At 33.3% G+C, this 16,972-nt stretch overlaps 1 protein-coding gene across 1 annotated transcript in view; it reads right to left on the bottom strand.

The window, feature by feature from the left end:
* Positions 1 to 15,943, bottom strand: part of LOC143230277 (protein patched-like) — a 114,074-nt gene extending 98,131 nt beyond the window's left edge. The window contains exon 1 of the mRNA XM_076463540.1: positions 15,800 to 15,943. Coding sequence (XP_076319655.1) covers positions 15,800 to 15,826 — 27 coding nt within the window. The 5' untranslated portion in view covers positions 15,827 to 15,943. The remainder of the gene's footprint in view (positions 1 to 15,799) is intronic.
* Between the last annotated feature and the right edge of the window lie 1,029 nt (positions 15,944 to 16,972).

The following is a 16,972-nucleotide window of genomic DNA, read 5'->3' as shown; positions in this document are numbered from 1 at the left end:
TCTCTACGACACAGACTCGAAGGTATTTTTAACCAGTGTCAATTGCACGTGGGCGCGCATGCCGTGTTTCCAATCCCACATATTGCTCGTAGTTGACCGAAATGTGTCGACCACCTAAGTTGTGGCCAAAGGTGGCGACCTCCGTTAGATAACGAAGGGTGGGATTTCCCCATTTCCCGAAACTAAAGTCAGCACATATCTGGACAATTAACGACTTTTTATCTTTTATTAAACGTTTTTACATAAAACGCTGGAAAACAGGTTTCCAATAATGAGCAAAAAATCACGGATTCTCTGTGAACCATGGGGCTATATTATAAAAAAAAATAGCATATACTCTGTGAACCATGGGGCTATATTATAAAATAAAAATAACATATACTCTGTGAACCATGGGGCTATATTATAAAATAAAAATAACATATACTCTGTGAACCATGGGGCTATATTATAAAAAAAAAATAACATATACTCTGTGAACCATGGGGCTATATTATAAAAAAAAATAACATATACTCTGTGAACCATGGGGCTATATTATAAAATAAAAAGAACATATACTCTGTGAACCATGGGGCTATATTATAAAAAAAAAACATATACTCTGTGAACCATGGGGCTATATTATAAAATAAAAAGAACATATACTCTGTGAACCATGGGGCTATATTATAAAATAAAAAGAACATATACTCTGTGAACCATGGGGCTATATTATAAAAAAAATAACATATACTCTGTCAACCATGGGGCTATATTATAAAAAAAAAACATATACTCTGTGAACCATGGGGCTATATTATAAAATAAAAAGAACATATACTCTGTGAACCATGGGGCTATATTATAAAAAAAATAACATATACTCTGTGAACCATGGGGCTATATTATAAAAAAAATAACATATACTCTGTGAACCATGGGGCTATATTATAAAAAAAAAATAACATATACTCTGTGAACCATGGGGCTATATTATAAAAAAAATAACATATACTCTGTGAACCATGGGGCTATATTATAAAATAAAAAGAACATATACTCTGTGAACCATGGGGCTATATTATAAAATAAAAGAACATATACTCTGTGAACCATGGGGCTATATTATAAAAAAATAACATATACTCTGTCAACCATGGGGCTATATTATAAAAAAAAATAACATATACTCTGTGAACCATGGGGCTATATTATAAAATAAAAAGAACATATACTCTGTGAACCATGGGGCTATATTATAAAAAAAATAACATATACTCTGTCAACCATGGGGCTATATTATAAAAAAAATAACATATACTCTGTGAACCATGGGGCTATATTATAAAAAAAATAACATATACTCTGTGAACCATGGGGCTATATTATAAAAAAAAATAACATATACTCTGTGAACCATGGGGCTATATTATAAAATAAAAAGAACATATACTCTGTGAACCATGGGGCTATATTATAAAAAAAATAACATATACTCTGTGAACCATGGGGCTATATTATAAAAAAAATAACATATACTCTGTGAACCATGGGGCTATATTATAAAATAAAAAGAACATATACTCTGTGAACCATGGGGCTATATTATAAAAAAAATCACATATACTCTGTGAACCATGGGGCTATATTATAAAAAAATCACATATACTCTGTGAACCATGGGGCTATATTATAAAAAAAATAACATATACTCTGTGAACCATGGGGCTATATTATAAAAAAAATCACGGTTACTCTGTGAAGCATGAGGATATATTATAAACATCTCGCGGACACTATGTGAATCATGGGGCTATATTATAAAAGTTTCACGGATTCTCTGTGAATCATGGAGCCATATTATAAAAGTTTCACGGATACTCTGTCAGTCATGGGGCCATATTATAAAAGTTTCACGGATTCTCTGTGAATCATGGAGCCATATTATAAAAGTTTCACGGATACTCTGTGAATCATGGGGCTATATTATAAAAGTTTCACGGATACTCTGTGAATCATGGAGCCATATTATAAAAGTTTCACGGATACTCTGTGAATCATGGGGCTATATTATAAAAGTTTTACGGATTCTCTGTGAAACATGGAGCCATATTATAAAAGTTTCACGGATACTCTGTGCATCATGGGGCTAAATTATAAAAGTTTTACGGATTCTCTGTGAAACATGGAGCCATATTATAAAAGTTTCACGGATACTCTGTGCATCATGGGGCTAAATTATACAAGTTTCACGGATACTCTGTGAATCATGTGGCTATATTATAAAAGTTTCACGGATTCTCTGTGAAACATGGAGCCATATTATAAAAGTTTCACGGATACTCTGTGAATCATGGGGCTATATTATAAAAGTTTCACGGACACTCTGTGAATCATGGGACTAAATTATAAAAGTTTCACGGATACTCTGTGCATCATGGGGCTATATTATAAAAGTTTCACGGATTCTCTGTGAATCATGGAGCCATATTATAAAAGTTTCACGGATACCCTGTTAATCATGGAGCCATATTATAAAAGTTTCACGGATACTCTGTGAATCATGGGGCTAAATTATAAAAGTTTCACGGATACTCTGTGAATCATGGGGCTATATTATAAAAGTTTCACGGATACTCTGTGAATCATGGGGATATATTATAAAAGTTTCACGGATACTCTGTGAATCATGGGGATATATTATAAAAGTTTCACGGACACTCTGTGAATCATGGGACTAAATTATAAAAGTTTCACGGATACTCTGTGCATCATGGGGCTATATTATAAAAGTTTCACGGATTCTCTGTGAATCATGGAGCCATATTATAAAAGTTTCACGGATACCCTGTTAATCATGGAGCCATATTATAAAAGTTTCACGGATACTCTGTGAATCATGGGGCTAAATTATAAAAGTTTCACGGATACTCTGTGAATCATGGGGCTATATTATAAAAGTTTCACGGATTATCTGTGAATCATGAGGTTATATTATGAAACCAACTTATTATTTTGTTCTACAACATGAATTTATTAATACTTGGACTTAAATCTTCACTTCCTTAACATCACATGATAAATAAACATCACTGTAAACAATAAACAGTGTTATAACCAACATCACTGTAAACAATAAACAGCGTTATAACCAACATCACTGTAAACAATAAAGTGTTATAACCAGCATCACTGTAAACAATAAATTATGTTATAGCCAACATCATTGTAAACAATAAACAGTTATAACCAACATCATTGTAAACAATAAAATGTTATAACCAACATCACTGTAAACAATAAACAGTGTTATAACCAACATCATTGTAAACAATAAACAGTGTTATAACCAACATCATTGTAAACAATAAACAGTGTTATAACCAACATCATTGTAAACAATAAATAGTGTTATAACCAACATCACTGTAAACAATAAACAGTGTTATAACCAACATCACTGTAAACAATACAGTATTATAACCAACATCATTGTAAACAATAAACAGTGTTATAGCCAACATCAGTGAACGGTAACAAGCTCTTCAGTAATCCTGTTTATGTAATGGAAGGCATAAGTTTACAAAAAGTACACCGAATATGTACAATACGCTCTGTCACTTTTGGAAATTCGCATTCTACTAATTTTCGATTAATTTTTAAACACGGTTAAGAATCAACTTCCAAACAACGCATACGCTCATTCCCAAATACGTCTAAGAATCAACTTCCAAACAACGCATACGCTCATTCCTAAACACGGCTAAGAATCAACTCCCAAACAACGCATACGTTCTTTCCTAAATATGTCTAAGAATCAATTTCCAAACAACGCATACGCTCATTCCTAAACACGGCTAACAATCAACTTCCAAACAACGCATACGCTCATTCCTAAATACGGCTAAGAATCAATTTCCAAACAACGCATACGCTCATTTCTAAACACGGCTAAGAATCAACTTCCAAACAACGCATACGTTCATTCCTAAACATGTCTAAGAATCAACTTCCAAACAACGCATACGTTCATTCCTAAATATGTCTAAGAATCAATTTCCAAACAACGCATACGCTCATTCCTAAACACGGCTAACAATCAATTTCCAAACAACGCATACGTTCATTCCTAAATATGTCTAAGAATCAATTTCCAAACAACGCATACGCTCATTCCCAAATACGTCTAAGAATCAACTTCCAAACAACGCATACGTTCATTCCTAAATATGTCTAAGAATCAATTTCCAAACAACGCATACGCTCATTCCTAAACACGGCTAAGAATCAACTTCCAAACAACGCATACGCTCATTCCTAAATACGGCTAAGAATCAATTTCCAAACAACGCATACGCTCATTTCTAAATACGGCTAAGAATCAACTTCCAAACAACTCATACGCTCATTCCTAAATACGGCTAAGAATCAACTTCCAAACAACTCATACGCTCATTCCTAAATACGGCTAAGAATCAACTTCCAAACAACGCATACGCTTATTCCTAAATACGGCTAACAATCAACTTCCAAACAACGCATACGCTCATTTCTAAATACGGCTAACAATCAACTTCCAAACAACTCATACGCTCATTCCTAAATACGGCTAAGAATCAACTTCCAAACAACTCATACGCTCATTCCTAAATATGTCTAAGAATCAATTTCCAAACAACGCATACGCTCATTCCTAAACACGGCTAAGAATCAACTTCCAAACAACGCATACGCTCATTCCTAAATACGGCTAAGAATCAATTTCCAAACAACGCATACGCTCATTTCTAAATACGGCTAAGAATCAACTTCCAAACAACTCATACGCTCATTCCTAAATACGGCTAAGAATCAACTTCCAAACAACTCATACGCTCATTCCTAAATACGGCTAAGAATCAACTTCCAAACAACGCATACGCTTATTCCTAAATACGGCTAAGAATTAATTTATAAGTAAGGCATCTGAGCAAGTCATTTTTATTATGTTTAGAATTAATGTTTAAATGAACCCTATATTCAACATCTACACATTTAAAACTTTAAATAGGCTTAGAATCAACTCTAAAATTTTTTACAGTCAATCCTAAGTACAGCCTAGACTTAGTTGCTAAATAAGAATTGCGATAAACTATTTCTAAGGCTTAGAGTAAGCTTTTCAGTAACGTGTATTAAACCAATTCGTACATACATCTGTGGAAAATCGCGCTCTAAATGTAAAGTACAATTACGTTAATCAGTGGCTCAGCGGAAAGCCGGAAGACTTGTAACTCTGTAGGGCGAGATTCGATGATAGTGGTGAGCATAGCCCAAACAGCCCAAAGTAATACTTCTTATACATAAGGCCAAGAAACAACTTGTAATTAAGGCCTATAACTTACTCCTATAACAAGAGAAGCTTTGAATCAGCAATTACTTAAGGCTTGTTTTAAATCATTCCTTTGTCGTAAAAACAACTCCTATATTGAGTGGACAATCAACAGGTACAGCGAATGGACAATCAACAGGTACAGTGAGTGGACAATCAATTGGTACATTAAGTGGACAATCAACTGGTACAGTGAGTGGGCAGCCAACTCGTGCATCAAGTGGTAATGAACCAGTACGTATGATGCAGAAGTCTGGTTTGTTTTGAATTTCGCGCAAAGCTACTCGAGGGTTATATGCGCTAGCCGTCGCTAATTTAATGTACTGTGAATAGGAGCTTTAGAATGGTTAAGTGATCAAAACCGTTTAGCCTACGACATTAGCTTAGCTGAGAAACCAGATTTATACCATAAAATTACGTTGTAAGCACGATAGCCTATAAAACATAACATCATAAGCAGATAGTCTATGGGTCCGGCATGGTTAAATAGACGGTTAAAGCGCTTGACTCGTAATCTGAGGGTCACGGGTTCGAATCTCAGTCCAGTCAAACCAAACATGCTTGTCCTTTCAGCCGTGGGGGCGTTATCATGTGACGGTCAATCCCAGTATTCGTTGGTAAAAGAATAGTCCAAGAGTTGTCGGTGGGTGATGATGACTAGCTGCCTTTCCTCTAGTCTTACACTACTAAATTAGGGACGGCCAGTGCAGATAGCCCTCGTGTAGCTTTGTGCGAAATTAAAAACCAAACAAACTATAACCTACAAAATAACACTTTATTAGGAGGATGGCTTGGAAAACATTATTTTATAAGCAGGATGGAATATAAGATAACACGAGGCAGTATTATATGCTATCGGAATACTAGCGATCATAAAGATTTAACTGTGACAAAATGTACAGTACATACAGTCACGTGACATACAGTAAATACTTGTAATGACAGTATGATTATCTCCTTTTACTTTGTAAGCATGGCGGTCACTCATATTTTGTATGTGGAACACTTAAGTTAATTTTTATTATTTAAAAATTCAGTGCTGCATCGTGTTTTTGCATAATAAGCATGACTTTCCAACTCAGTGTTGCACGCCTATATGTTGTAAGCATAACTCACCTGCCCCAACTTTATAAACATTAGCTTTGTAAATATATTACAATTTAGTGCTGTATGTTTGTCTTTTACTTTAGTATTGTACTTTGGAGGATTTATTAAAACAATGGGCTTATGATTTATTGCAACAATTATGACCTACTAATAATTTATTACAACACTTATGACCTACGTATGATTTATTGCAACAATTATGACCTACTAATAATTTATTACAACACTTATGACCTACTTATGATTTATTACAACAATTATGACCTACTAATGATTTATTACAACAATTATGACCTACTAATGATTTAGTACAACACTTATGACCTACTAATGATATATTACAACACTTATGACCTACTAATGATTTATTGCAACAATTATGACCTACTAATAATTTATTACAACACTTATGACCTACTAATGATTTATTACAACACTTATGACCTACTAATGATTTATTGCAACAATTATGACCTACTAATAATTTATTACAACAATTATGACCTACTAATAATTTATTACAACACTTATGACCTACTAATAATTTATTACAACACTTATGACCTACTAATAATTTATTACAACACTTATGACCTACTAATGATTTATTACAACACTTATGACCTACTAATAATTTATTACAACACTTATGACCTACTAATAATTTATTACAACACTTATGACCTGCTAATGATTTATTACAACACTTATGACCTACTAATGATTTATTACAACACGTATGACCTACTAATAATTTATTACAACAATTATGACCTACTAATAATTTATTACAACACTTATGACCTACTAATAATTTATTACAACACTTATGACCTACTAATGATTTATTACAACACTTATGACCTACTAATAATTTATTACAACACTTATGACCTACTAATAATTTATTACAACACTTATGACCTGCTAATGATTTATTACAACACTTATGACCTACTAATGATTTATTACAACACGTATGACCTACTAATAATTTATTACAACAATTATGACCTACTAATAATTTATTACAACACTTATGACCTACTAATAATTTATTACAACACTTATGACCTACTAATGATTTATTACGACAATTACGGTTTACTTTGACTTATCACAACAATTACGACCAACTTATAAGTTATTACAACAATTACGGTCTTCTATGATTTATCATAACAATTACAACCCACTAATAATTTATCAATAGTTATGACCTACTAATAATTTATCAATAATTATGACCTACTAATGATTTATTACAACACGTAAGACCTAATAATGATTTATTACAACAATTACGACCTACAAATAATTTATTACAATAATTGTGACCTACAACTAATTTATTACAATAATTTTGACCTACAAATAATTTACTACAACGGTTATGACTCACTAATAATTTATTAAAACAGTGATGACCTACAAATGATTTATTACAACTATGGTAAATTTTATGTAGACTGTTTCTACTTATAAAATTGCATAGTATTTTGAAATATTATGAATGTAAATCTTTATTTTGCATTAAACACACACTCACAAATTAGTATAGAGATGTATTTTAACAGCCTGTAAGTTATCTGTAAAGGTGGAAATCGATGATAATAGACAGAAGTGTTTTTATATACAATGACAGATAACAGACTGAAAAAAACGAACTTATAAAAGTGAATCGTATTTAAACAACTATATCTCTGCCTGACGATGACCGAAGAAGGTCGAAACGTTGTTCGCTCTTCTCTGTAAAATATTTTCTCAACCCAAACGAGCCGATTTTGCATATATATATTTATCTGCCTTTGTTTTAAAAGTACTTGCTACGTAACCACTACGTGTCTTATGCACGTGTGCACGTTCCTGATTCGTCAACGATTTACGCGGCAATGATGACCACAAAACAACCGAAGGAACACGTCAGTTAAATACGTAGTCCACACTGTTACTGATGAAAGAACAGAAATAGATTCAAGTGTATAATTTTAGAGTCAGAAACCGAATTTTCCATTGGACATAATTAAAGATTGAATACGAATTACCAACCTTTTACGCCTTTCAAACGACTGACGAATAGAGAAAAAAAAAAAAGACTTTCGAATTTATTTCATATTAATGAAATATTACAATATTAAGATTTTATTGATGACGTTATTAAATACTAAGTGTTAGACGATGAACCGGAGATGAACCGTCAGATTAAATAGTCTGCAATGTTTAGTAATCAGTGCCTGATTATTGACTGTAGATACGAACCAGAAACGGAATATTCTCCTGAACGGAGGACCCTAATTAAAGAGGACCGAATTTGACACTAAATTTTTTCTGCCTTTGACACGACTGATCAACAGAATATAAACGAAATTATTTAGAATATAAACACAGGTTTAACTGTCCATTTACCACTTTTATTAATAAATAAATAAACTAATAATTATGCTATTACATTGTAATTTTAGTCATCACTATCTTTGGAACACTATTTTCTGATTTCACTGAAGATGAAATTATTTATTTCGAAACGTTCGAACTTTGTAAATTATCAACCGTCTTCACCTTCATTATTAATCATCAGTTTCCCCATCATAATCTGTACAATCTGCGTGTTCTCATAAGTTTCTTTTATGTTCACAGGATGAACAACAGGAACCGATGTTCCAGTGCAGCCTTCAGACTAACTGATCAGTCGATGCATGAAAATGTGTACAGAGATACAAAGTACTTTCCATACACCAGTCAGATGCAAGAGTTTGATGTAAACTTTGTTAAATGGAAGCCTGCGTTCCTGGAGATTTTGTTTGTTTGTTTGTTTTGGAATTTCGCGCAAAGCTACTCGAAGGCTATCTGCGCTAGTTGTCCTTAATTTAGCAGGAAATTTAGAGGGAAGGCAAGCTAGTCATCACCACCCACCGCCAACTCTTGGGCTACTCTTTTACCAACGAATAGTGGGATTGACCGTAACATTATAACGCCCCCACGGCTGAAAGGGCGAGCATATTTGGTGCGACAGGAATTCGAACATGCGACTCTCGAATTACGAGTTGAACGCCTTAACACACTGGGCCATGCCGGGCCCGTTTAGAATTTTAAGTAATCAGTGTCTCACGACATGAACCGTCAGTGAAATAGTTCAGAACGTTGCGAGTCCAGGGTGTGATGACATGAACCGTCAGATTAAATGGTTTAAAATGTTGAGTGTTCAGGACCTGATGCTTGGACGTGACACAGATCTCATTTTTATGTGTCACTCATTACTTTCCAATCTAATGTTAGTGTCGCCCGTCATCGTCTCCTAGTTACACGATTCCATATTACGTCATCACATACCCACCAATTATAAGGTCAAGAAACTAGGATCTGCAACATTCCCATCCGGTGTTACACAAACGGTGAAGACAAGCTATGAATTCAGTTTTGTTTATAAATTAAAACTTCATTTATTTTACGTACTTTTGTTTTCAGACTTTATACCTTCATAAGCATCAGTGTCTAACTGATACTAGGGTTTTAGTGGTAAATCTTAGTGTTGGTTTGATAGTGCGGTTTTAGTGATAAATCTTAGTACTGGTTTGATACAAGGATGTTAATGATTAATCTCAGTGCTGGCTTAATAGTAGTGCTTTTGTGATTAATCTTAGTGCTGGTTTGATACTTGGGTTTTTGGTGATAAATGCCAGTGCTGGTTTTATTGTAGCGTTTTAGTAATGGGTTAAAAACATATTTTTCCGTAAACGTTATAAGGAGTAACGAGTTAGTGGTTATAGCTCTTGCGCCTGTCTATTAATCTGTGAATTCATGGTTCGTTTGTCGTTGCTATTGAATCGTGTCCCCTATTTTAGGATGCAGCTTTGTTATAAGAGCGACTGACAAATTAAAGTAGTCCAACTCGTGGCGGCGAGTGCTGTTGAACAGTTACTTTTTATTTAGCATATGAGTAAGAAATTAGGGAGAATTTAAACCTTCTGTACCTTTATTTGGGTTTCCAAAAGTAAGAAAGTTTTCCTTAGCTCGAGGCTGGTTGATATTATTAAAAGTTTGTTTAATAAGTTTGAACTCGATAAGAAATGCATTTTCACATAGAAAAATTCCGACAATTGTTTTCTAAGGACCTGTAAACTAAGTACTTTGGTATGTATGTCTGTGTAACGATTACGAATTTCTCTGAGAAACAAATCAGAAAGTTTTATATGTATCTGTTTGTGTACATATATATATATATATATATATAGTTTAGGCATAATTATTAATCTGAATCTTCCTCTAAATATAGCATTCGAATAATGTCGTATGCTTTCTTAAAGTTGATTTGTGGTTTTAAATGGTTCTCATTTTTGATTATTTTATAAACTTTATCATTTCCATTGCAATACAGATCTGCTAATTTCGTTACAAAACTACACGCATGTTTGTTCCTTATTTTGTTTGTTTTTGAATTTCGCGCAAAGCTATACGAGGGCTATCTGCGCTAGTCGTTCATAATTTCGCAGTTTGAGACTAGAGGGAGGGCAGCTAATGATCACCACCTACCGACAACTCTTGGGCTACTCTTTTACCAGCGAATAGAGATTGACCGTCACATTATAACACCCTCACAGCTAGAAGGGCGAACATGTTAAACTTCTAATCATTACATTACAGGTAATAATGGTACAATAGAACTTCTAACTGTTATATTATGGGTATTGTTGATGCAGTATAACTTCTAGTCACTACATTACAGGTAATAATGGTACAATAGAACTTCTAACTGTTATATTATGGGTATTGTTGATGCAGTATAACTTCTAGTCACTACATTACAGGTAATAATGGTACAATAGAACTTCTAACTGTTATATTATGGGTATTGTTGATGCAGTATAACTTCTAGTCAATACATTACAGGTAATAATGGTACAATAGAACTTCTAACTGTTATATTATGGGTATTGTTGATACAGTATAACTTCTAGTCAATACATTACAGGTAATAATGGTACAATAGAACTTCTAACTGTTATATTATGGGTATTGTTGATGCAGTATAACTTCTAGTCACTACATTACAGGTAATAATGGTACAATAGAACTTCTAACTGTTATATTATGGGTATTGTTGATGCAGTATAACTTCTAGTCAATACATTACAGGTAATAATGGTACAATAGAACTTCTAACTGTTATATTATGGGTATTGTTGATGCAGTATAACTTCTAGTCACTACATTACAGGTAATAATGGTACAATAGAACTTCTAACTGTTATATTATGGGTATTGTTGATGCAGTATAACTTCTAGTCACTACATTACAGGTAATAATGGTACAATAGAACTTCTAACTGTTATATTATGGGTATTGTTGATGCAGTATAACTTCTAGTCACTACATTACAGGTAATAATGGTACAATAGAACTTCTAACTGTTATATTATGGGTATTGTTGATGCAGTATAACTTCTAGTCAATACATTACAGGTAATAATGGTACAATAGAACTTCTAACTGTTATATTATGAGTAATGTTGATGCAGTATAACTTCTAGTCAATACATTACAGGTAATAATGGTACAATAGAACTTCTAACTGTTATATTATGGGTATTGTTGATGCAGTATAACTTCTAGTCAATACATTACAGGTAATAATGGTACAATAGAACTTCTAACTGTTATATTATGGGTATTGTTGATGCAGTATAACTTCTAGTCAATACATTACAGGTAATAATGGTACAATAGAACTTCTAACTGTTATATTATGAGTAATGTTGATGCAGTATAACTTCTAGTCAATACATTACAGGTAATAATGGTACAATAGAACTTCTAACTGTTATATTATGGGTATTGTTGATGCAGTATAACTTCTAGTCACTACATTACAGGTAATAATGGTACAATAGAACTTCTAACTGTTATATTATGGGTATTGTTGATGCAGTATAACTTCTAGTCACTACATTACAGGTAATAATGGTACAATAGAACTTCTAACTGTTATATTATGGGTATTGTTGATGCAGTATAACTTCTAGTCACTACATTACAGGTAATAATGGTACAATAGAACTTCTAACTGTTATATTATGGGTATTGTTGATGCAGTATAACTTCTAGTCAATACATTACAGGTAATAATGGTACAATAGAACTTCTAACTGTTATATTATGGGTATTGTTGATGCAGTATAACTTCTAGTCAATACATTACAGGTAATAATGGTACAATAGAACTTCTAACTGTTATATTATGGGTATTGTTGATGCAGTATAACTTCTAGTCAATACATTACAGGTAATAATGGTACAATAGAACTTCTAACTGTTATATTATGGGTATTGTTGATGCAGTATAACTTATAATCATTACATTACAGGTAATAATGGTACAATAGAACTTCTAACTGTTATATTATGGGTATTGTTGATGCAGTATAACTTCTAGTCAATACATTACAGGTAATAATGGTACAATAGAACTTCTAACTGTTATATTATGAGTAATGTTGATGCAGTATAACTTCTAGTCACTACATTACAGGTAATAATGGTACAATAGAACTTCTAACTGTTATATTATGGGTATTGTTGATGCAGTATAACTTATAATCATTACATTACAGGTAATAATGGTACAATTGAACTTCGAACTGTTACATTATGAGTAATGTTGATGCATTATAACTTCTAAGTATTGGATTATATACAATGCTAATATAGCGTAATCTCTAATACAGCATAGATAATGTTATAATATAACTTCTAATGAACACGTCACAGATAACTATTATAACTCACTAATACATCAAAGATAATCTTGATATAACTTCTAATTATTACATTACTGATATAATATAATCTTTAATTAACACATAAGATAGAATGTTTGTGTAGTACAACCTATAATTAGTACATTACAAATAATGTTTGCTTAACATTTTGTTCTCATTAATACGTCCAAAGCAAGTCCGCTCTGGATCAGTAGCAGGCCATTGTTATGTTTAACACTAACATTTCACGTTAGTAATTGCCACAGTAGCTTTGCGCAGAATTCAGTAACAAACAAACAAACAACGCAACTATTAAATAGAAACAGGAAAAGAACAAGCACACACACATAGGTATAACAGGTGAATAGAATAGCGCGAAATATTAATAGGATAGGTGAACAGGATAGAATGATAGACAGAATAGTTAACTGTGATACAAAGATAGTATAAAGGGTTAGAACAATAGTTGGTTGGTTGGATGTACTTCTGTTTACAAGGACTGTCTTCATGGGTGATAAGAATGGTTGTGCACTCTTGACTAAGATACTTTACGTGTGTTCATATAGAACCGTTACTATTACAATAAGAGATCTCCTGCTAGTTCATTTAAAACCGTTTCTATTAAAATCAGAGATTGAATGTTAGTTTATTAAAAACCGTTTCTATTAAAATCATACACCCTTTGATAGGTCATTTAAAGTCGTTTCTATTAAAATTAGAGATTGAATGCTAGTTCATTTAAAACCGTTTCTATTAAAATCATACACCCTTTGATAGGTCATTTAAAGTCGTTTCTATTAAAATTAGAGATTGAATGCTAGTTCATTTAAAACCGTTTCTATTAAAATCAGAGATTGAATGTTAGTTTATTAAAAACCGTTTCTATTAAAAACCGTTTCTATTAAAATCATACGCCCTTTGATAGGTCATTTAAAGTCGTTTCTATTAAAATGAGAAATCCCCTGGTGGTTAATTTAAAACTATTTCTATTAGCGAGTGTGAGGTTTAATTTTTACCGCTTGTCAGATGATATCTATCATTAGTCAACTTATAGTAAATGAAGTAACCGAATATTATTTTACCATTATTACAGATTTGCCCTAAAATTATACGATTGATAATAGTTTGCTTCAAGAGTTACTGCTGCATAATTAATAATAGTTTGATCTAAGAGTTACTGCTGCATAATTAATAATAGTTTGATCTAAGTGTTACAGCTGTATAATTAATAATAGTTTGATCTAAGTGTTACTGCTGCATAATTAATAATAGTTTGCTCTAAGAGTTACTGCTGTACAATTAATATTAGTTTGCTCTAAGAGTTACTGCTGCATAATTAATAATAGTTTGATCTAAGTGTTGTTGCTGCATAACTAATAATAGTTTGCTCTAAGAGTTACTGCTGCATAACTAATAATAGTTTGCTCTAAGAGTTACTGCTGCATAATTAATAATAGATTGATTTAAGAGTTACTGCTGTATAATTAATAATAGTTTGCTCCAAGAGTTACTGCTGTATAATTAATAATAGTTTGCTCCAAGAGTTACTGCTGTATAATTAATAATAGTTTGATCTAAGAGTTACTGCCGTATAATTAATAATAGTTTGATCTAAGTGTTACTGTTGTATAATTAATAATAGTTTCCTCTAAGTGTTACTGCTGCATAGTTAATCATAGTTTGCTCCAAGTGTTACTGTTGTATAATTAATAATTGTTGAACTAAGTGTAACTGCTGCATAGTTGATAATAGTTTACTCTAAAAATTTAAGCATATTCTGCTACATACCGCCTCACAAAACCTTCAGTTTTACAGGACTTGCGTTATATTTTAAACCAGCTACGAAAGAAAATTCCCTCTGTTCATTGTTCTGTGTTAACTCAGAAAATATTTAATTTGTTCGTATATACCGTTCATTACCGGTGGGGTCTACAAGTTACCTTTTTAGATAAAAAGTACAAATCAGCTCGGTAACGAGTGTAGCCAATTAGATACACAGGTCTTTCCTTCTTACTTGTAAGAGACCATAGTAACCAACTTTCTAACTCTTATTGCAACCATAAAACCGGCTGAAATCACTCGGTTTCTACGCAAAATACACAGGAAACTCCAGCAGTAATTGGTGCGATTTATAACAATGTAAACATTACTATTTCTTTGTTAGCTTCTTGCGCGTGACTCGTGATCCATTAGGGATCTAGTAAGCAACAAAGTAAGGAACCCTAAACAAGATGGTGCACAAGTAATATAGAAACATATGTCTCAAAAACCAAAGGGCTCGGTAACCCATTGCTAATTCTGAATTTAAGGTAGAACACTTTCATATTATTTAAAAAAAATTATGCGTATATCATCTCAATCACTTCAAAACATTATGCAGAAAGTGTTACAGAAACATTATTACGTCCGAAATACAGTTCAATCATTTAGATTTACTAAAGACGTGGAGAGTGTTCGAACCGTCATTAAAAGATACGTGCAGGACGGATATTTATTTATTTATTTTTGAACGTAGTCTCATGTGATACTAGAAACACACTCAGTTCATCAGTTCGACACCAGAGAGCGGATAAAACAAAAACTCACCTTGCACTTTTTCCACGGCCAGGTCATTGATGGCTAACTGCGGTTCTTAGCTATTGTTTCATAGAAAAAATAAGAGTTTCTTAGTATTTTGTGGTCAGTTTATGAACGACGTCACATATAACGAGTGAGTGTCTCGAACTGCAGATCAACACTAACAATGTCCAAACACATGGCAGGAAGGTGACGTCGAGCGGGTAAACACGGAGCCACAGCCACTATTCGAATCTTTTAAACAGAGTTTCGACAGTACAGACATGAAATCTGGTCAACAAACGATATTGTTATCGTTATAAGAACGTGTGTATTAAACCAACTGTAGTGTCTTTCTCGTAGTAAGTTCCGAGTCCCTAGACTTGATTGAAAGGACGGAGTAGAATACTAAACGTCCGTTGCTCGAGCACGTCTGAGAGCTTCTACAAGTTCCATCTGACATCGTATCCTTTTCTTAGCCGTCGGCTTCTTCCTTCTTTGCTCCAATGAGCAGACCTCGAGAGTCGGTCGTCAGTGGGCCTTGTTTGCTATCGTCAAATCTATCGTGGCCACATTAGGCAGTGCTTCGACAACCTGGGTGGCCCAACAGTTTACATGGTTTGGCAGGCAGAGGCCCAGCCAGGAGCGAGACCGCAGGCTCAGCTTGCCCTTTAATAAGCTATGCAATGCTAACGAGCCGGACAACCCCCAAAACAGTAGATTCACCTGCCAGTTGACCCCTCGTCACCTTTCTACCCCCCCCCGAAACAAAAAAGAAATAAAAAGAAGTGTTAACGTGTAGAGAAAACAACAACAAAGAAAACACGAATAGAAAGAAATAATAAGAACTATAACACATAACATAACACATAATTATAACACATAACATAACACATAACGTTCACAGCGGTTTATAACAGAAACAATAACACATAACTTTCACAGTGGTTTATAACAAGAACTACAACACATAACGTTCACAGTGGTTTATAACCGGAACTACAACACATAACGTTCACAGTGGTTTATAACAAGAACTACAACACATAACGTTCACAGTGGTTTATAACAAGAACTACAACACATAACGTTCACAGTGGTTTATAACAAGAACTACAACACATAACGTTCACAGTGGTTTATAACAAGAACTACAACACATAACGTTCACAGTTGTTAATAACAGGAACCATAACACATAAC

This window comes from Tachypleus tridentatus, chromosome 1 (assembly GCF_004210375.1).
Source record: "Tachypleus tridentatus isolate NWPU-2018 chromosome 1, ASM421037v1, whole genome shotgun sequence".
NCBI lineage: Eukaryota > Metazoa > Arthropoda > Merostomata > Xiphosura > Limulidae > Tachypleus > Tachypleus tridentatus.
The sequence above is the reverse complement of the archived record's forward strand: the minus strand, read 5'-3'. Positions and strand labels throughout refer to the sequence as shown.